The sequence below is a fragment of the Aquarana catesbeiana genome, linkage group LG03 (genome assembly GCF_042186555.1).
Source record: "Aquarana catesbeiana isolate 2022-GZ linkage group LG03, ASM4218655v1, whole genome shotgun sequence".
NCBI lineage: Eukaryota > Metazoa > Chordata > Amphibia > Anura > Ranidae > Aquarana > Aquarana catesbeiana.
In genome coordinates, this window is record NC_133326.1 from 95,919,038 (window position 1) to 95,939,054 (window position 20,017).

General features: G+C 43.9%; 1 protein-coding gene across 1 annotated transcript in view; it reads right to left on the bottom strand.

Moving 5' to 3' along the window:
- Positions 1 to 20,017, bottom strand: part of MAPDA (N6-Methyl-AMP deaminase) — an 80,612-nt gene continuing 60,595 nt past the window's right edge. Inside the window, exon 11 of the mRNA XM_073618839.1 lies at positions 1 to 312. Within this exon, the coding sequence (XP_073474940.1) occupies positions 219 to 312 (94 nt within the window). The 3' untranslated portion in view covers positions 1 to 218. The remainder of the gene's footprint in view (positions 313 to 20,017) is intronic.

Here is a 20,017-nt window from a genome sequence, read left to right on the forward strand (position 1 = left end):
AAGCCTTATGCATGTGTCCTGCTTCTTAATATAAGGGGTTAGCAATGCCAAGAGTTGGTTAAAGCAGGGGTCCGTCATCCGGAGATAATTCCGAAAATCATCTGGATTATTCTCCTGGAGCTCCCGCAGCAAAGCATATGACATAATTGGTCACGATTAATATAGCAACCAATTTTTGGTCCAAGAAATCCTCCTCCTGTTCCTGGATTGAACTTGGGTCAAAGCAATAACTCCAAGGCCAATAATAAATAACACGTTATCTCCTCCGATTCCACAACATGTCTGGTTGACGAACGGCCGTTCAGAAACGAACTGAAAAGCACGAAATGAAAAGCGTGAACTGAAAAGCGTGAAATGAAAAGCGCTAAATGAAAAGTGCGAAATGAAAAGCGCAAATCAACACTCACCAAACTTCTACTAACAGGAAATTAGCAGAAAGAGCCCAAAGGGTGGCAATAAAAAGCTGAAAAACCACGTAGTACGTGAGTATGTTCGTGTTTGTTGGCCGACAATTCCTTGCTGTTTGTATGCAAGACAAAATCCAGGCACACGCCTTCAGACAAAGTCCAAGGTTTTGTCTGCGGAAAATCCAATCGTGTGTACGAGACTTAAGTTCAAAGTCTTGGAGTTACATTATGGTTACTATGGGGAACTCCAACCTAGAACGTGCATGATTTGTTGCAAGCTCATATTAGCAATGAACCTGAACCTCATCCTTACTGTTGATCTGTTTGTGCTAACTCATTTAATAGTTTTCTTATTGAGAAAATTGCATTTCATTGATTTTGGGAGTCTTACTGCCAGTGTTCAGGAGCTTTTGTAGCCAGATCCATGCCTAAGGGCTGTAGATTAGCTGGACATTTTTATTAATTCATGACAGATCATTGCTACCATCAACATCCTTTAATCGCATGTAAAATTGATGGCACCGAATCGGTGCAACGCCGACTTTGCCGCACCGATTCCCAAAAGTAGTTCCTGACTACTTTTGGCAACTTCGGGGGTGATTTCAATAGACATCTGTGCAGGAAACCACACAGATGTCTCTGAAATTGCTTCCGATTCGGACTGAAATGCGGTTTCCAAATCGTGCAGTTCAATGGTTTCAATTCAATTATCAGTGTCTGTGGTTCAATGGTTTGTATTAGCCTACAGCAGCAACAGGTACGTAATTACTGGCAGGAAAAGCTCTCATGTTTGAAGTCTCTGTTTGAGGCCCGGTTCACACTGGTGCAACACGACAGTCGTGCCACTGTCGATCCGACTTTGCCCTGCAACTTTGGTCCGACATTGATCCGACTTTATTGAACGGAATAAAATTTTGATCCAACTATGAGATAGTCCGACTTGTCCTCTGACCAATCAAAACAATCCCAGTGTGACATAAATTCCTTTTTCTGCTGCTGTAATCTTATGTTGGATGTCACAAGTCGGATAGTTAAGATGCTGATCTGACTTGGATACGACTTCAATGATATTCAATGGGCTGAATTCAGACCAAAGTAGTGTAGGAACCTTTTCCAAAGTCGGACTGACACAAGTCGAACTAGTTAAGAAGGCTCTCATAGGGAATCATTGATCTATACATGTGATGCTTTCATGTGCTCTCGAAGTCGGAGCGTATGTCGCACCAGTGTGAACTGAGCCTTAGTTGGTATGATTTCATCCAAAACTGAGCTGTGGATGTCAATATAGTCTGAAGCCAGATTACTGCAGGGGCACACCACCAAACATTGGCTTTAATCAGATACAGTGGCGGCTGGTGGTATATTTTTTTTGGGGGGGTGGCAAACAATGCACCCAAAAACACCCCCCCCCCCGGTTGGGGTCGGGTCACCTGCACCCGACCCCCCCCAGTGAGTTGCACCCCAAAGCACCCCCGGTCGGTTGGCTACCAGCCCGCACTTACCCCATCTATGGCGCGGGCAGTGCTTCCCTTCAGGCGACAGGTGGCGGCTTCCCCTGTGTCTCCTCCTCGGCATCACGGCGGCCGTGCGTCTCCCCCTCCTCCTCCTAGGCCAATAGGATCGCTTATCTTTTTGGCCAATCGGGAAACAGGTCTCATGACCTGCTTCCTAATTGGCCAGGAGGAGAATCAGTGTGACAATAGCGAATCTTCATTCGCTATTGTCACACAACTTGGTGGGTTTGGGGCGCAGTTCTCTGCGCCTGAGCCCACCCTTTTTTGAAGCCTATTAGAGCCTGTGGTTAGGGGTCTATACACATAGATTGGGGAGCGGCACCCCTGCACTCTGCATTATGGGCTGTAAAAAAAATTCAAATGTACACCTATTTTTTTTTTTTTTTACTGTGTGCAGAATGTGTATAGAATTTCTCTTCATTTTGGTGACATACTCTCCAGGTTCACCCTCATCCAAAGAGATGCTGAAGCTTCATTCATATAAAACTGAGATTGCACCCAGTATCAATAAAGAAGGCTGACCCTACCATTCAGAAATCAGTTTGAGAAATGGAAATTCAGAAGTGCAACCTACAATTGGTATCGTCCTTGTCGTGTATAAGGCTGGGTTCACACTAGTGCGAATTGGATATGGATTTTTCCGGATCCAATTCGCATGACAAGAGTTTGTGACCAGCTCTCTATGGAGCCAGTTTACACATCTCCGGAGTGGCTTGCACAGGAGTCCTGTGCGTCTTTGGCTCAGTTTTAGGGCCGAATTCAGGAAAAATTCGTCCCTGATTCGTCCCTGAAACTGAGAACAGGGACGCACCGGTCCCCTGCATCCTGCTTAGATGTGAACCCAGACTAAAGCTCTCCTGCATGGGACTGTTGTATTCTTAAAGTTTCAGCTTAACCTTTTCCTGTCCGTGCTATAGCCGAATGACGGCTACAGCGCGGACCTACATTGCCGGGAGGCCGTCAATAGACATCGAGTGATCACAGATCGGAGTAAGGGGCCGATCCCGGCCCCTTACCACGTGATCAGCTGTCAGCCAATGACCATTCATTTTTTTTTCTCCTCACGCTGACAGCGTTGAAGGGACATCGGTCCCGAAGTGGAAGAGGCATAGCCGCCTCATCTGTGCCAACCAGTACCGCCTGCCAGTGCCCACATTGCCATCAATCGGTGCCCACCAGTGAATATCAGTGCCACCAATCAGTGCCACCTATCAATGCCCAAGAGTGCCACCTATAAATGCCCACCAGTGATGCCAATCAGTGCCTCATCAGTGCCATCTAGCAGTGCTGCTTATCAGTGTCACCTACCAGTGCCCATTACTGCCACCCATCAGTGCCTGCTCTCAGTGCCACCCATCAGTGCCCTTCAGTGCCACCTATCAATGCCCTTCAGTGCCACCCATTAGTGCCACCCATCTGTGCCACCTCTCAGTGCCCATCAGTGCCACCTCTCAGTGCTTACCAGTGCCGCCTCTCAGTGCCGCCTTATCAGTGCCCATCAGTGCAGCCTCATCAATGAAGGAGAAAAATTACCTGTTTGCAAAATTTTATAACAAAATATAATATATTTGTTTTTATTGTCAACATTTTCGGTCTATTTTCATCTTTTTAACAAAAAATTACAAACTCAGAAGTGATCAAATATCACCAAAAGAAAGCTCTATTTGTGGGGAAAAAATGATAAAAATTTCATTTGGGTACAGTGTTACATGACCGCGCAAATGTCATTCAAAGAGTGACAGCGCTGAAAGCTGAAAATTTGTCTGGGCAGGAGGGGGGGTTAAGTGCCCAGTAAGCAAGTAGTTAAAGGGGTAGTAAACTCTACTTGTTTATTTATATACCTACAGGTAAGCCTATAATAAGGCTTAACACAAACAGAAGGTGCTTCTAAGTGCCCTGCGCTGCCGGGACGAGCGTTAAAGGCAGGTACACGGATGTGACGTCAAAGGGGCGTTCCACGCTGGTCCCGGCAGCGCTGCCGTCCTTCCTGGAAAATTGACATGCAGCTCCCCACCGCTGGTCAGATGGGATTTGTCACCATTGTTGCCATATCTTTTGTGTAATTCCCCACTGGACATCCTATGTGATTCGATGAGCCTGTGTACATTTTATTTTAGTAAGTGTTTAGTAAGTTTGTAGTAAGTGTTTTAATTATCCTTTGGGCAATAAAAGTCTTGTTATTACTGCACTTAGAAGCTCCTTCTTTTGTGTTCTGCCTTTACCAGAATTTTGCTTCCCTCTTATGAAGTACTGCTGAGGTGTTCATCAAGATGTCTGTCCGCTTGTCCTGTCTCCAATTTGGACAAATACTGTGAATTCCCTTCCCCTTGATGGTCTATTTCACCCAGAGCCCCCTACATTCCACTTTTCCTATAATAAGGCTTACCTGTAGGTACAGTAAAGATCTCCTAAACATGTGCCGCTTAGGTGATATTTACTTTAGCAGCAGCAGGTGATGTCACCGACGCATTCGCGCACTGTGCTCTCAATGGGCGTCATGCCTTCCATTGAGAGAGCTGTGCCGTGGCCGTGACTCCTACACGCATGTGTGGGAGTGTCGTCATCACAGCTTGGCCAATTAAATGGCCGAAGCCCGCAAACTCAGAAAAAAGACCGGATAAAGATGGAAGCCCTGTCAGCAGTGGTGGCATACCACTGGAGGGCATTGTTTTAGGGTAAGTCTTTCATAATGTGTTAGTATGCAACGCATACTAGCACATTATACTCTTACTGTAGCTGCTGACTTTTAATATAAGGACACTCACCTGTCCAGGGAACCCACGATGTCGGCACCCCAATGTCGCTGATCCCTCCATCGGCTTCGGGTGCAGGCACCGGCATTGGAAGTAAGGGAAAGCGGCAGCCTTCAGGCTTCATAGTAGTTTCCTACTGCGCATGTGCGAGTCACGCAGCAGTTTCTGTTTAGTCCCATTGTATTCTGGGACACACACAGGTCCCAGAAGGCAATTAGGGGAAGGAGGAGGGCCGATAAAACTGAGGAAGTGACGTACCTCATCGCAGCAATATGGGACTGAAGAAAACATGCCAAAAGGTATTAAAAAGAAAAAAAAAATCCAAAAAAGAGGGGAGGTTTAATTGTTTGAGTTCTCATTTTGCCTGGAACTCCGCTATAATTTGCAGGCCAAACATTTTTTTAGTTTTTTGCGGTTAACTACCACTTTAAAGGCCTATTCACACTACTGCACTGCAGTACCACAAGTTACATGGGATGGTGTGCCATTCATGAATATTACCCCAACCAACGAACCTGCATTGCAGTGCACCATAGCATGGTAATGTCTCTGTGCTGCAGTGTGCCACAATAGCAAAAATGCAGTAGTTTTCTTTTTTTTTCTATTGTTGTGCTTTAGGCAGCCAAATCAAATTGATAGGCTGCTTTCGCAACTCACGTCAACATGCAATCTAACACGTGTGTGATAAATGCACCGCAATGGATCTGACAGGTGTCAATGAACTCTTAATCAGCGTATCTGTTACCATAGGTGTAGAGAATGCTTTTATACCTCCTCTACCTAGAAATCTGTACAATGCCATTGTTGTTTCATCTAACACACTAGTGATCTGGCTGTCTGTTGCTTCTATACCGAATCTTTGACCTACAAGTATGGAGAAAATCAGCCACATTTCTACAACCCCCAATCTTTGGGTTATGAAGGAAGAACAAGTTTCAGTATGTACTGCCAGCCAAAGACCTGAAGGTCATTCCGAAAAAAAAAAAAAAAAACCCACACGCATGGGGTCAGGCGTGTCTGTACTCTGACTTCCTCAGAAGTTTAAGCTCATGCAGCTATAACCACAACTAGTTACACAACTTCCTCAGCAGCTGATAATAAAGCCTTCAGCTTCCTCTTGAACTGTGGTCAGCCAGTCTATGGGTGCCAGAAAGTCCCACAACTCCTGCCAAACCTTACAAGCAAATTTCTATTTCAGGGCATGGTCATACCGTTGGTCACAGCTGTCTTGTGTGGGCTAGTTAAACTGAAAATTCACACAGCTTTTCCCTAGAAGAATGGATAGTGCATTTTGACATATCTTTTTTTATCAGTCAATTAAATATGAAATAGAGCATTAAAAAAAATCATCGGGATCTCAAGCTATAATTTACACACATGATTCTCTTAAGCTACTCATCCCTTATCAGTGGACTCAGTTGAACATTTGAGTCAGACATAGCTAGAAAAAAGGCAAGTACCAACTACTGTGCTACCTCTTTAGCTAACCCATAATGCACCAGAAATCCTATGTCATCTATTAAAGTCACATTCTTTACAATAAAGGATGCATTTTTGACCTTAATGCATCCTATGCATTAAGGTTAAAAAACTTCTGTTAGTAAAACTTGCAGTCACCGCATTTAAGGATTGGCAAGTTGCAATATAATAACTTTTTGCTTTTGGGTTTAGATATCAAATAAAGTGCTCCATTATTAGGATTCGTGCAATCACAATCCAAAATATCATCAAAACATAATTCTTCCCCCTTTAAAGTGGTTGTAACCCTAATGCCTCGTACACACAATCGGACATTCCGACAACAAAATCCATGTTTTTTTCCGACGGATGTTGGCTCAAACTTGTCTTGCATACACACGGTCACACAAAGTTGGTCGAAAATCCTGAATGTCAACAACGCTGTGACGTACGAGTCGAGAAAAATGAAGTTCAAAAGCCAGTGCGGCTCTTCTGCTTGATTCCGAGCATGCGTGGCACTTTGTGCTTCGGAATTGTGTACACACGATCAGAATTTATTTTGTTGTTGGAAAATTTGAGAACCAGATCTCAAAATTTGTGCGGCGGAAATTCCGATGGAAACTGTTCGATGGAGCCTACACACGGTCGGAATTTCAGACAAAAGGCTCCCATCGAACATTTTCTGGCGGAAAATCCGACTGTGTGTATGGGGCATTAGAAAACAAAAACAATGATCCTGATCCTTTAAAGCAGGATACACAGCATAGTGCTTGTGCTTTGTCATTTGTCCCTCTCTCTGTTCTGAAAAACCTAGTTGATCTTGCCTGTTTCTGTGTCCCCTTTAGTGTGCTGACCACGGTAATCATGGCTGCTGATCCCTGATTACCGTGGTCAGTTTATGTGCCTCCATCATACAGCAGTCTCTCCTCTCTCCCCCTCCCTCCCTGCTTGTCAGCTCAAGAATCTGTGTGTTATCCATTGCCTCCCCACCCCTCCCCTCCCGCCGCTATAGCTGTAAAATTACTACTGAGAAATCCTGTAGTCCCCTTTCTTACAGGAAGATATAATGTGCAGTATCTGTGTTTTTTAAAAAATATTCAGCAAAATACCTTATTTTATAACACCGCTGGGCACTCACGTGACCTCCTATCACCCTCCTTCTCTCCTCCCAGCTCACGTCAGCAGGGAATTTAAGCCCCTTCCGCTGTAGTGCTCAAATCAGGGGAGAGCGCCGGCCCGTCACGTGAGCGTGCAATGGTGCTGTAATTTAAGGTATTTTGCTGAATAGTTTTGCAAAAACACAGATACTGCACAATATATCTTCCTGTAAGAAAGGGGTTTTCAGGATTTCTCAGTAGTGACTTTACAACCACTTTAATGGGGATGACTGGACACATAAATGTGCCACAACAAAAGGAATGGGGAAAAGCTGTAGTATGAACTGGACTACTGAAGGCCTTGGTCCTGTTTACTGAGCAGGAGATCATGTGTAAAAGGGCACAAGGCAAGCTTCTTCCCACTAGACCAGAGCCAAGAGCCTAGCAGAGTGACTGCTAAATTCCAGTAAAGAAGAAAGCCTTCCAGCTTCCTGAGCTGGAACCATTACTGGCATAGCTTGGTAGCAAAGTATTAGATAAGAGCACAGTAAAACATTACTACCTGATCCCAATTAGATCATGGAAATATGATTCACTTGTTTTGTTTTGTGTGTGCAGTGATAGTATTGGTTTCTTTCCAATCTTATATCACTAGGAATCCCAGCAAGGAAGTCAATCTCATGACATTTCTTGGCCAAGTATTGTGAATATGTACCTGTACTCCTTACTTGAGTTTGCATATAAATATAAAACACTTTCGTGGGAAAAAAAAATTGCACATAAAAATAAATAAATAATATAGCATATACAATTGCGGCACAAGTCATATCCCTTCTAGACTGTAAGCTTTAACGAGCAGGGCCCTCTGATCCCTCCTGTATTGATTTATATTGTAACTGTACTGTCTGCCCCCATGTTGTAAAGCGCTGCGCAAACTGTTGGCGCTATATAAATCCTGTATAATAATAATAATAATATTGTAATTGAATATTATTAAAAAATGTGCTTACATTTTCAAACTACAGCTCTGTAATTCTCTGTAAAATTCAATGCAATATGGCTAACTGGAGGCATTCTATACACAGATAGTGTACAGAACGCCACCCTGGAATGTCATTTCCTGCTTGTGTGATTGGCTTGCTGATTTTCCCAGAAGTCTGCAGTATGGTACAAATTCGATTTTGTGCAAAAATCACAAAAATTTGATTTTTGGTGAGATATTTCCAAAGGAAATCACATCTAAAGTGATGCAAACCCTGCCAGTTTCCTCATTAGAGCCCTGCAGCAGCTGATTGATAATTACAAAACCACTCCCATACAGACTCACTTCGCACATGGACACAGACAAACAAACAGCTATTTCTCTAGAATTATAAAAGGTAGGAATCTGCAACAAAGTTTGTTACAATCCTTGCAATGTACATAGATCACCCAGAGGGGAATGGTTTTTTCTCAACAAAGGTGGAGTTACTCTTTAATGTTATGGCAAGTGGACCTTCTCATGCTCTGTTTGAACTGACATATTTTAAGGTGCACTAATGGGATAGGCTCACTTTATGTGCTAATTTTCCCAAATTTCCTTGTGCTTACAGTATCTCAGAAAAGTGAGTACACCCCTCACATTTTTGTAAATATTTTATCTAGGGTTGTCCCGATACTGATACTAGTATCGGTATCGGCACCGATACCGAGCATTTGCCAAAGTACTTGTACTCGGGCAAATGCTCCCAATGCTTCCCCCGATACCTAGAGGACAGCTGTGATCGGCGCGTGAGGGAGTTACAAGATTCTCCCCCAGCGGCTTTCACCAGCTTTGGTGACATACAGCGGTGATCGCTCACAGCTGACTGTCACTGCATCCTCCTCCATGCCCCCTCCGTTCCTCTGTGCCTCTCCGCTGTCCCCCTCCGTTCTGCTCTCCTTATCTGTCCCCCTCCGTTCCTCTGTGCCTCTCCGCTGTTCCCTGCATTCCTCTCTCCTTATCTGTCCCCCTCCGTTCTCCCCCTCGGTTCCTCTTTCCTTATCTGTCCCCTCCGTTCCTCTCTCCTTATCTGTCCCCCTCCGTTCTCCCCCTCAGTTCCTCTCTCCTTATCTGTCCCCTCCGTTCTCCCCCTCCGTTCCTCTTTCCTTATCTGTCCCCTCCGTTCTCCCCCTCCATTCCTCCGTCCCCCTCCTCCTTCCTTTGTGTATGGATAGAGTCAGCTGACTCTGTCCATTCACATAACTGAAACATTGTAATCTCCTGTGATTACGATGTGTCAGTTTATGAATGGAGAGGAGCCGCTGTCTTCTCTCCATTCATTCTCAGTGCAGCTGAGGCTGCAGAGAAAGGGACTGGGGAATCTCTATCCTCTGTCTCTTTCTCTGTCTCAAGGGGGAGATATCAGAGGTCTGTTAAGACCCCTGATATCTCACCAAAGCCCCCCAAAAGGGCTGATTAAAAAAAACAACAAAAAAAAAAAAACAATAAATAATAAAAAAATATTATTGTAAAAAATAAAAATTGTAAAAAAAACAAAAAAAAACACATACAACGTTCACCCCCCCCCCCCCAAAAAAAATAGCAAAAAGAAAAAACTGTCACGTGACATTAAAAAAAAAGTATCGGTAATCGGTATCGGCGAGTACTTGAAAAAAAGTATCGGTACTTGTACTCGGTCCTAAAAAAGTGGTATTGGGACAACCCTAATTTTATCATATCTTTTCATGTGACAACACTGAAGAAATGACACTTTGCTACAATGTAAAGTAGTGAGTGTACAGCTTGTATAACAGTGTAAATTTGCTGTCCCCTCAAAATAACTCAACACACAGCCATTAATGTCTAACCCGCTGGCAACAAAAGTGAGTACACCCCTAAGGGAAAATGTCCAAATTAGGCCCAATTAGCCATTTTCCCTCCCCGGTGTCATGTGCCTCGGTGTTACAAGGTCTCAGGTGTGAATGGGAAGCAGGTGTGTTAAATTTGATGTTATCGCTCTCACTCTCTCATACTGGTCACTGGAAGTTCAACATGGCGCCTCAAAAAACAGGAAATCGCCCCGGGACTTTAAATGAGGTCAATGCGGTTAGCCAACAATTGACAGAGTAAATGCAGTCTCAAAATGTATTAAAATTGTCATGCAAACATAAACAACATGAATCATAGTCAAGCCACTGGAATGATACATACAGTAAAAAAATATCATTACACGTATCATGGTATAAAATGTAAATTGCAAAGTACACAGGCATGAAAAGTATTTCAACGCGTTTCGCAAGACCATGCTCGCTTCATCAGGGGTAGATGCATGTGTAGTACATCTGTAGGGGGTATAATTAACCAAATACGTATCAACACAGAGATGGTATCATGACATTTAGTCAAGAGGGTCCGAAACACATGGCCCTATACTCACCAAAGGCTGGATCAGACTACCAAATTCTGAAGACCCAGAGGCAGCAGTAATGAGCGTCCGGCTCAGGAGCAGAGGAGGCAGAGGAAAAACCAACCCAACCGAGCACAAATGGGGGGCAGACATGGCCGGGATGGGGGAATGTGTCACCAAAGATCTCCCAGTATCCATTAATAATGTCAACTGAGACATAAATGCATTAGTATCAATAGATGCTGTCATAACAGCATAGAAGTAAAGTAGTATATGACATAAGTATGTATATGCATGAACCAATGTGGTTCAATAATGGCATGGGCTTAGAATCTAGGGGACAATAGAAAAAATAAATAAAATATGTAAATAAAAAAATATGACAAAAACAATAACATTATATGTATATCAGTTGGTACTATACTAACAGAGTAACCATGAAGTATACAATGTAATGAAAAAAAAAAAAAAAAAAAAAATATATATATATATATATATATATATATATATATATATATATATATACACACACACATATGAACCAAAGTTGTTCAAAGCTAGATGGACTTTGAAACTCGGAGACAGTGAAATAAATGAGATGAATGTTTAATGGTGTGTGCATGAATGAACCATGAGAGTGAAAATAATAATGTGTGAGACAATAAATATGGCAGACACCATGCTAAAGTTAAGTGTTCAAATGGGAAGGGAATGAATGGATAATTAGCATCCATCAAGGAGTGTGGACTCACCTTGAATGAAGTGAAACTGCTGCGTGTGAGTGAAACAGGAAACAGGAAGTGACAAACAGATCCCAGCCATAACTAGCCCTCAATTTAGCCCAGTGAGCTCCGCCTCCAATGCCATGTGTGCGTGACAAGGCACGCGAACGTGAATGACGCTTGCCGCCAAATGGGGACGCTCCTGCACAGACGCCCCCAAGTCACACATGCTGACATTCCACGCAATAGCAAGCTGACGCTGCATCAGCAGATGTTGCTTGGTAGGCATGGTCGCATGGCACCGATGTGTAGGTGGCCCCGCCCGTCCGGGCAGGGCAGGGGGTTGTCTTTGGCAAATAGACGTATGAGTGCTGCCAGCATCGCTGTAGAGGTTGAAGGGGGGGGGGGGGTCAGCCTGTCAGTGCTCAGACCATAGGCCACACACTGCATCAAATTTGTCTGCATGGCTGTCATCCCAGAAGGAAGCCTCTTCTAAAGATGATGCACAAGAAAGCCCACAAACAGTTTGCTGAAGATAAACAGACTAAGGACATGAATTACTGTCCTGTGGTCAGATAAGACCAAGATAAACTTATTTGGTTCAGATGGTGTTAAGCGTGTGTGGTGGCAACCAGGTGAGGAGTACAAAGACAAGTGTGTCTTGCCTACAGTGAAGCATGGTGGTGGGAGTGTCATGGTCTGGGGCTACATGAGTGCTGCCGCCACTGGGGAGCTATAGTTTATTGAGGGAACCATGAATGCCAACATGTACTGTGCAGAGCATGATCCCCTCCCTTCGGAGACTGGGCCGCAGGACAGTATTCCAACACGATAACGACCCCAAACACACCCCCAAGACGACTTGCTAAAGAAGCTGGGGGTAAAGGTGATGGACTGGCCAAGCATGTCTCCAGACCTAAACCCTATTAAGCATCTGTGGGGCATCCTCAAATGGATGGTGGAGGAGCGCAAGGTCTCCAACATCCACCAGCTCCGTGACGTCATCGAGGAGGAATGGAAGAGGACTCCAGTGACAACCTGTGAAGCTCTGGTGAACTCCACGCCCAAGAGGGTTAAGGCAGTGCTGGAAAATAATGGTGGCCACACAAAATATTTACACTTTGGGCCCAATTTGGACATTTTCACTTTGTACTCACTTTTTTTGCCAGCGGTTTAGACATTAATGGCTGTGTGTTGAGTTATTTTGAGGGACAGCAAATTTACACTGTTATACAAGCTGTACACTCACTACTTTACATTGTAGCAAAGTGTCATTTTTTTCAGTGTTGTCACATGAAAAGATAGAATAAAATATTTACAAAAATGTGAGGGGTGTACTCACTTTTGTGAGATACTGTAAATGTATATATTTATTATAAGTATTTATATAGTGCCGTCAATTTACGCAGTGCTTTACAAATATGTTGTACATTCACGTCAGGTATTTAGAGTTAGTAAAACAATAGGTTAAGTTCCAGCTGGCATGTTAACAGAGTCATAAGGTCATAAAAGATTAGATAATGCTATAATTTATATCTCATAGAAAAATAGGCAAACATGTATGCTACCTAAACCGTGTTTTCCTTCAGCTCCGCTAATCCAGTGTTTCTTCAGAAGAAAGTTTGGCCATGCCGCCGTCGCAGCTGCTGATTTCTCACTATGTTCTAGCTTTTAATTTCATTCAAAAGTCAATAAAACTGTGGGAAGAGCCCCAGCTGCTGGCGATTAATTGAGGTTAGAACAAAGCTACCAATTCCCAGAACTACCGAGCCAACAGTTTTCCTGAGATCCTGTGGACGTTCTCTAATATCCTAAGCAGCCATTATTGGCATTATAGGTCAAAGAGAGTCTGTAGTTACCACTATAAAGTATTAATACACAGATGCACATATGTACTGTGTGCATTTATAAATAGGGGCATGGAAACTGAACTGGGCAAAAAAGAGGTATTTAAAGAGTGACACTCCCACTTTTGTTGAGAAAAAAAAACACTCCTCTCTGGGTAAATAATGTACATTGCAGGAATTTTAACAAACTTTTACCTTTTGTTATTCTGAAGAATTCGCTGTTTGTTTGTCTGTATCCATGTGGTAAGTGAATCTAATGCCGTGTACACATGGGCAGATTTTTCGATCGGACTGGTCCGACGGGACAAATCCGTCGGACAATCCGAAGTGTGTGGGCTTCATCGGACCTGCAAAGGACTTTTTTGGTTGAAAATCAGACGGACTTTAGATTTGGAACATGTTTCAAATCTTTCCGCCGGAACTCCGCCGGACCCAGTTCCTATCGAGAAATCCGCTCGTCTGTATGCTAGTCCAACGGACAAAAAACGATGCATGCTCTGAAGCAAATACGAGACGGAAGCGCTCGGTCTGGTAAAACTAGTGTTCGTATTGGAGCTAGCACATTCCTCACGCTGTAAATTCTGTGATCGCTTAATGCAGCGCATTATTGTCTTCTTTATAATGCTAGAAGAATGAAGTTGTTTTGCTGCTCATATTCACACAGAGTTCTCACAAACAGATTTCTGGATTATTTCTCCTGATCTCATGACTGATATTGTATTTTTTAAAAGCCTGATCTCCATAATAATGTTTACAAATTTATTTTTTGAGTCATCTTTTATTATTTTTTATTTCATCAAGATCTTTTTTTATGATTATTTATAACTTATTTTCTAGTGATCTCCATATTTATTTATTTTTTTTTTGTGTCAAGTTACCACAATAACATGAATAATGTTTTATTTTTTTGTGTGTCAAGTTAACATAATAACATTATTAATGTTTTAATTTTTTGTGTGTCAAGTTAACACAATAACATTATTAATGTTTTATTTTTTGTGTGTCAAGTTAACACAATAACATTATTAATGTTTTATTTTTTTGTGTGTCAAGTTAACACAATAACATTAATAATGTTTTATTTTTTTGTGTGTCAAGTCAACACAATAACATTATTAATGTTTTATTTTTTGTGTGTCAAGTTAACACAATAACATTATATTTTTGTTTTTTTTGGAACATCAAGGAGGTTGTTGTCCCTTGTTAATTTGGCATTGCCTTTTAGAAATGTATTTGAATAAAAACATATAGGCAAGTATTTTCAGAAAATAAAATATCCATTTATTCTGGTTAACAAAATAAAGAAGAAGACAACACTGGAGAAACTTTTGGAATTTGTGAAGCCTTTTGGCTCCAGGGCACACATCAAGTCTTTGGAAAAGAAAATTGGGATCTTGAGGAGTCCATATAATAGGGAGCACAATCTGGTCCAGGAATCCCAGAGATCAAGACCAGCAGCAGATGACATATATGTCCCCAGGCTGTGGTACTACACCAGCCTTCATCTTCTGTCAGACCAGACTAAACCCAGGTCATCAAGTTCTTCTCTTCGTTGCAGCCTTCCCTCCACGCTGCCCTGCAGCCTTCCCTGCACCCTTCCCTGCAGCCTTCCCTGCACCCTTCCTTGCAGCCTTCCTTGGAGGCTGTGGCTCTGGTGGTGGACTTGTGGCAGGAGGAGGAGGAGGAGGAGGAGGAGAAGGAGGAGGAGGATGGGTGAGATCATATATTTTGCTGTTGGCAGTTAACTCGCCCTTCAGCGCCTTGTGAAGGGCATCACTAATAATTTGTTCACAGAGGAGGCGTTGGCCCCTCTCACATTCGAACAACCTGGTCGCTATATAGCATCCATAGGCCTCTTCTGCGTCGAGTGGGCTCCTCAGGACCTCTATAGCTTCTCTAATGAGGTGCAGTGATGTCTCCTGTGTCAGCATCCCCTTCCTGGGCCTTTTTGTTTGCATGTGGAGGGGAGGCACCTGCGATTGGGTGAGGCCCCTACTGGGCTCGGCCACCTCCTGGCTGACACTGGGCCCGCCCACCTCCTGGCTGTCACTGGGCCCGGCCTCCTCCTGCCTGCCACTTTCCAGAACTTCCTCCTGGCTGAGCTCATCCTGTGTATAGAAAAGGGACATAGTTTTAGTTTTTGGTTCATCAATCACACACAATTTTCAGTTCATGACTTGCAAATTCAATGTTAATACATATAAAAGAGTGTCATTCTGACCCCAGCATTTTTTCAAGCCTTGACAAACATTTTTGGCCACTACTGTCAGTTGATATGTATACATCATTTTTTGGATAAAATCCTTAATAGTTAATAAATTATAACATCTAGTTAACATTATTATTAGGACACTAAATATGTCTAAAAATAATATACCTGGCTCCATCTGGGCCCATCCGGTTTTTCCAGGATGGAAGGCCCAGGTTGTTCCTCATCAGCCTCTACTGGGGTGGAGGAAAGGGTTTAGGGAAGGGTTGAAAGCGATTCCCTGGCTTCAGTCTGGTCGTCAAGAAAACGCAGTTTTTCAAAGTACCACAGCTTGGGTACATACAAATCATCTGCTGATGCTCCTGATCTCAGGGAAGCCTGGATCTTGTTATGCTCCCTCCTGTACATATTCCTCAAGATCCCAATTTTACGTTCCAAAATCTCCAAGGTTGCTTCTGGGATCAAAGTCTGTACAAATGCCAGAAGTCTCTCCAGCGTTGCCTTCCTTACTCATCTCCCTGTACTTGTCAATAAATTGTGACATGAATTCAGGGTCCTTAAACTTATTATTCATTTTTTCTGAAAGACAATACACAAGACAAAAACACTAATGTTAATCTAAACTCTCATAATCTTGTCCCAATATAGGCCTCAATGTATAAGCAGTATAGGCCACTGATGTTCGAAAATTTGTATAAAAATCACCTTCTATTTCCTCCGCGCACATACGGCACTTGCGCGTCAGCTTTATATACAGTAGGCATGCATGAAACTCCACCCGCGTCGCCCGCCCCTGATGTTCTTTTACACGACTATATTCCCCGCCCCTTCTCTACGCAAAGAACATACGTACATATGGCAATTGCGTGTCAGCTTTATATACAGTGCGCATGCGTGAAACTCCGCCTGCGTCACCGCCCCTGACGTTCTTTTTCACGAATATTCATCGCCCCTTCTCTACGCACAGAATGTATGTACGTATGGCAATTGCGTGTCATCTTTATATACAGTGCGCATGCGTGAAACCCCGCCTGCGTCGCCCGCCCCTGACGTTCCTTTTCATGCATATTCCCCGCCCCCTTTCTAGATTTTATCTGATCATTATTTTTTATTCATAAAAAATAGTCATTGTCTGGCATTGCAATGGCCCCCCTACCCGTAAAAAAATTAACATATTTATCCCGAATTTCACGGGCGGTTTGGGGGGTCAAGCCAGTACGGCCCGTATCCAGGCCCGTCAGAAGATTCTCTGTAAGTCTGGCCTCAGGCCCAAGTGATGCAAGATAATTTCTTGAATTTTTGCGTAAAAAATTGTGCAGGATGCAGCATGCTATGACAATGTGATTAAGTTTGTAGTCCGCCATGTGGATTGCATTCTGAAACAGGCGGAACCGGCTGGCCATTATCCCAAAGGCATTCTCCACAACTCTTCTCGCTCTGGCCAGCCGGTAGTTAAAAACCCTCCTCTCCGGGGTGAGGGTTCTTTGGGGGAATGGCCTCATCAGGTGCTCGCCCAGACCAAAGGCTTCATCTGCAATGAAGACAAAGGAGAGTCCTTCCACGTTATCCGCATCAGGTGGCAATCCCAGGCCACCACTCTGGAGGCGCTGGTAGAACTCCGTCTGGGCGAAGACTCCTCCATCCGACATCCGGCCATTCTTCCCCACGTCCACATACAGAAATTCATATTGTGCCGACACCACCACCATTAACACAATACTATGAAACCCTTTATAGTTAAGATAGCATGACCCCGAATGGGGTGGTGGCATGATGTGGACGTACTTCCCATCTAAAGCTCCTCCACAGTTGGGAAAGTCCCAACAGGTGGCAAAATGGGATGCCACAGTCTGCCATTTCTGTGGCATTGAAGGAAACTGGGGAGTCAAACAAGAAAAAAAAAGTACTTTTGCACATAACATTGCAAGCACATTACACAAAAAACATTCTTGCCCAACATCAGTATAACATTTATTTTAAGTATTATTTAAATACTAAAATATAAGGCCCACTTAATAGATTCCTCACCCCCTCTGATGGCTCATTGATAAAATTTAAGGGGGGGGGGGGGCTTATAAATTAATTTAACGACACACAGACCATTTGGACACATTTTAGGGGGAGGGGGGGCTTATAAATTAATTTAACGACACACAGACCATTTGGACACATTTTAGGGGGAGATGGGGGCTTATAAATTAATTTAATGACACACAGACCATTTGGACACATTTTAAGGGGGTGTTTAGGCTAAAGCACTACAATGGAGCTCACAAAATACATTGTTAAGTGACTAGACTAGGTGGATATGGGCTCAGCATAGCATGCTGGGGAGGTTAGTGAAGGCAAATATGCATGAAGGACAAAAAGGAGCAATAAAAGCTTCCAGCATGCATGAGGACAAAGGGGGCATTCACAGCATATTGCAATCATGGTAATTAGGGATTGAGGAAAGAAATTAGCAAACATTAAATACAATAAAATGTGATGTTAAAGGATAAATCTTACCTTAATATAGTCCTTCTGCAGGACCTGAATTATAGCAGAACAGGTCTCTGGGATAATGATCACCAGAGCCTGGGGGGAAGATGTCTGTCGAGAACTTGAGGTCCTGCAGGCTTCTCCCAGTCGCCAAGTACCGCAACCTAGTGACTAGCCTCTGCTCCGGAGTGATGGCTTGCCTCATGCAGGTATCCTCCCTGCTGATATAAGGGGTCAGCAAAGCCAACAAACGGTGAAAAACAGGGTCCATTATCCTGAGAAAGTTCCTCAAATCATCAGGATTATTCTCACGGATCTCACGAAGCAAAGGCATGTGAGAGAACTGGTCACGCTGGAGCAACCAATTCTTCGTCCATGAATTCCTCCCCACCCTGTTCATGGACTGGTCTTGGGTTGAAGAATGAACCCCAACACCAAGCCCAAGCAAAGCACGAACTCTACGACGAGTATGTACACGCAACATGGCTTCAAAACGGTCAGCTGGTCAGAACGAACTTAACAGAAAGCACTGAAGAACAGAAAGGCCTGTGAAGAGCGAGCTGAAAATCAGCAACAAGCGGACAAGAACGCACTGAATAAACCAATGTGAACTCACTACACACACTGAAAAGCAGATACGAACCTCACAAGCACAAACTGAACAACAGTTAAACGATCTGAAAAACACTAGTCTGAAAAGCGCGAATCGTCTCTCACCAAACTTCTACTAACACGAGGTAAACACATGTAGCAATAACTCTCGGTGGAGCTGCTGGTTTAAGCAGGCTGTTACCGTCACCTTCGTTACCTTTATTTCACCAGAACCGGATCTAGGGTCCCGTTGAGTTTAACACCAGTCAATGTAGGCACCGGACACTTGAGTATCTTTTCCAATGCTTTACTAAACATGAATTAAAGGAAGTAGCAGGTAAGAGGTAGAAGGAAAGTTGCAGGGAAGTTCAAATACCTTGTCTTAGTGTAGTATTAGAAATTGTAAGCTTGTAGATGGATATACTCTCTCTGTAGAGTTGAATCTTTGCCCGCCTGGATAGGTTTCTCTCACTAACCTAGCAGCCAGTACGCGACACGAACAAGTCTCTGCCACAGACTTGATTGGATTGAAACCTGTACAGTCCTCTGCCACAGGATGTAATGGTTTAGGATGAATAGCAAACACAGCACTAGAACCTTTAAGCCGTCCCGGCAGTACTATGCGGTAGGGTTACTTTAGGATACGTCCTCCAACTGAGTCACCAGGCCCCTCTCCAGACCAGCACTCTGCATGATCCTTCCATGACGGGTCCTCCCCTGGGATCTTCTCAGTTGTCCAGCTTCTTCCCTCTAGGACAGACAGCCCAGGACCATTCCTCTGCTGCTGTGGTAGGCCCCAGACAAGCTTCTGGGCCACCCACGCGCTGCAGCTACGTGGGCTTCCCGGACGGAGGACCACGAGGTAGTACTCCTAGCACATACCTGTCGGCCAGGAGGGCCAGCAGGTTGAACGAAAACGAACCCCCAAACATGGCGTCTGTCCCATAAATACCCTCTCCCAGAATGCAACTCGGAGGACCACCTCCACTGAGTTATCTCCGGGACAGAGGAGCACTCATATGCTTCAGCGCGTTGCCTTTCCAACACCGACCCATGGCAACAGCGACACCCACAGGCAAATGTGAAACTACATGCGACTCAGCCAAGCTGGAACAGAGGCAAATCTGACTATGTATGAACAGATAACCCACTAAATGTACCTATCAACAGTAGATTGAAAATCTACCAGCGCTACACACGAAATTAGCAGAAGGGGCCCAAAGGGTGGCGCACGAGCTATTACACTTCCTTTTTATAGTCTCGTCGGACCTGGTGTACGTCACCGCGTACTAGACGGTCAGACTTTGGTGTGATCGTGTGTAGGCAAGTCCATTTCGGCGAAACTCCGTCAAAGTCAGACGTGATTCAGTCTGTCGAAAGTCTGCTCGTGTGCACACGGCATTACAGGAGTGATTTTATAATCTTCAAACAGTTGCTGCACTTGCAGGGATTTAATGATGAAAGTGGCAAGGTCTGCATCTCCTTAGACGTGATTTCCCTTTGGGAGTATCTAACCAAAAATTAGACAATCACACAAGCTGGGGGGCTTTCTGTACTCCATCTGTGTACA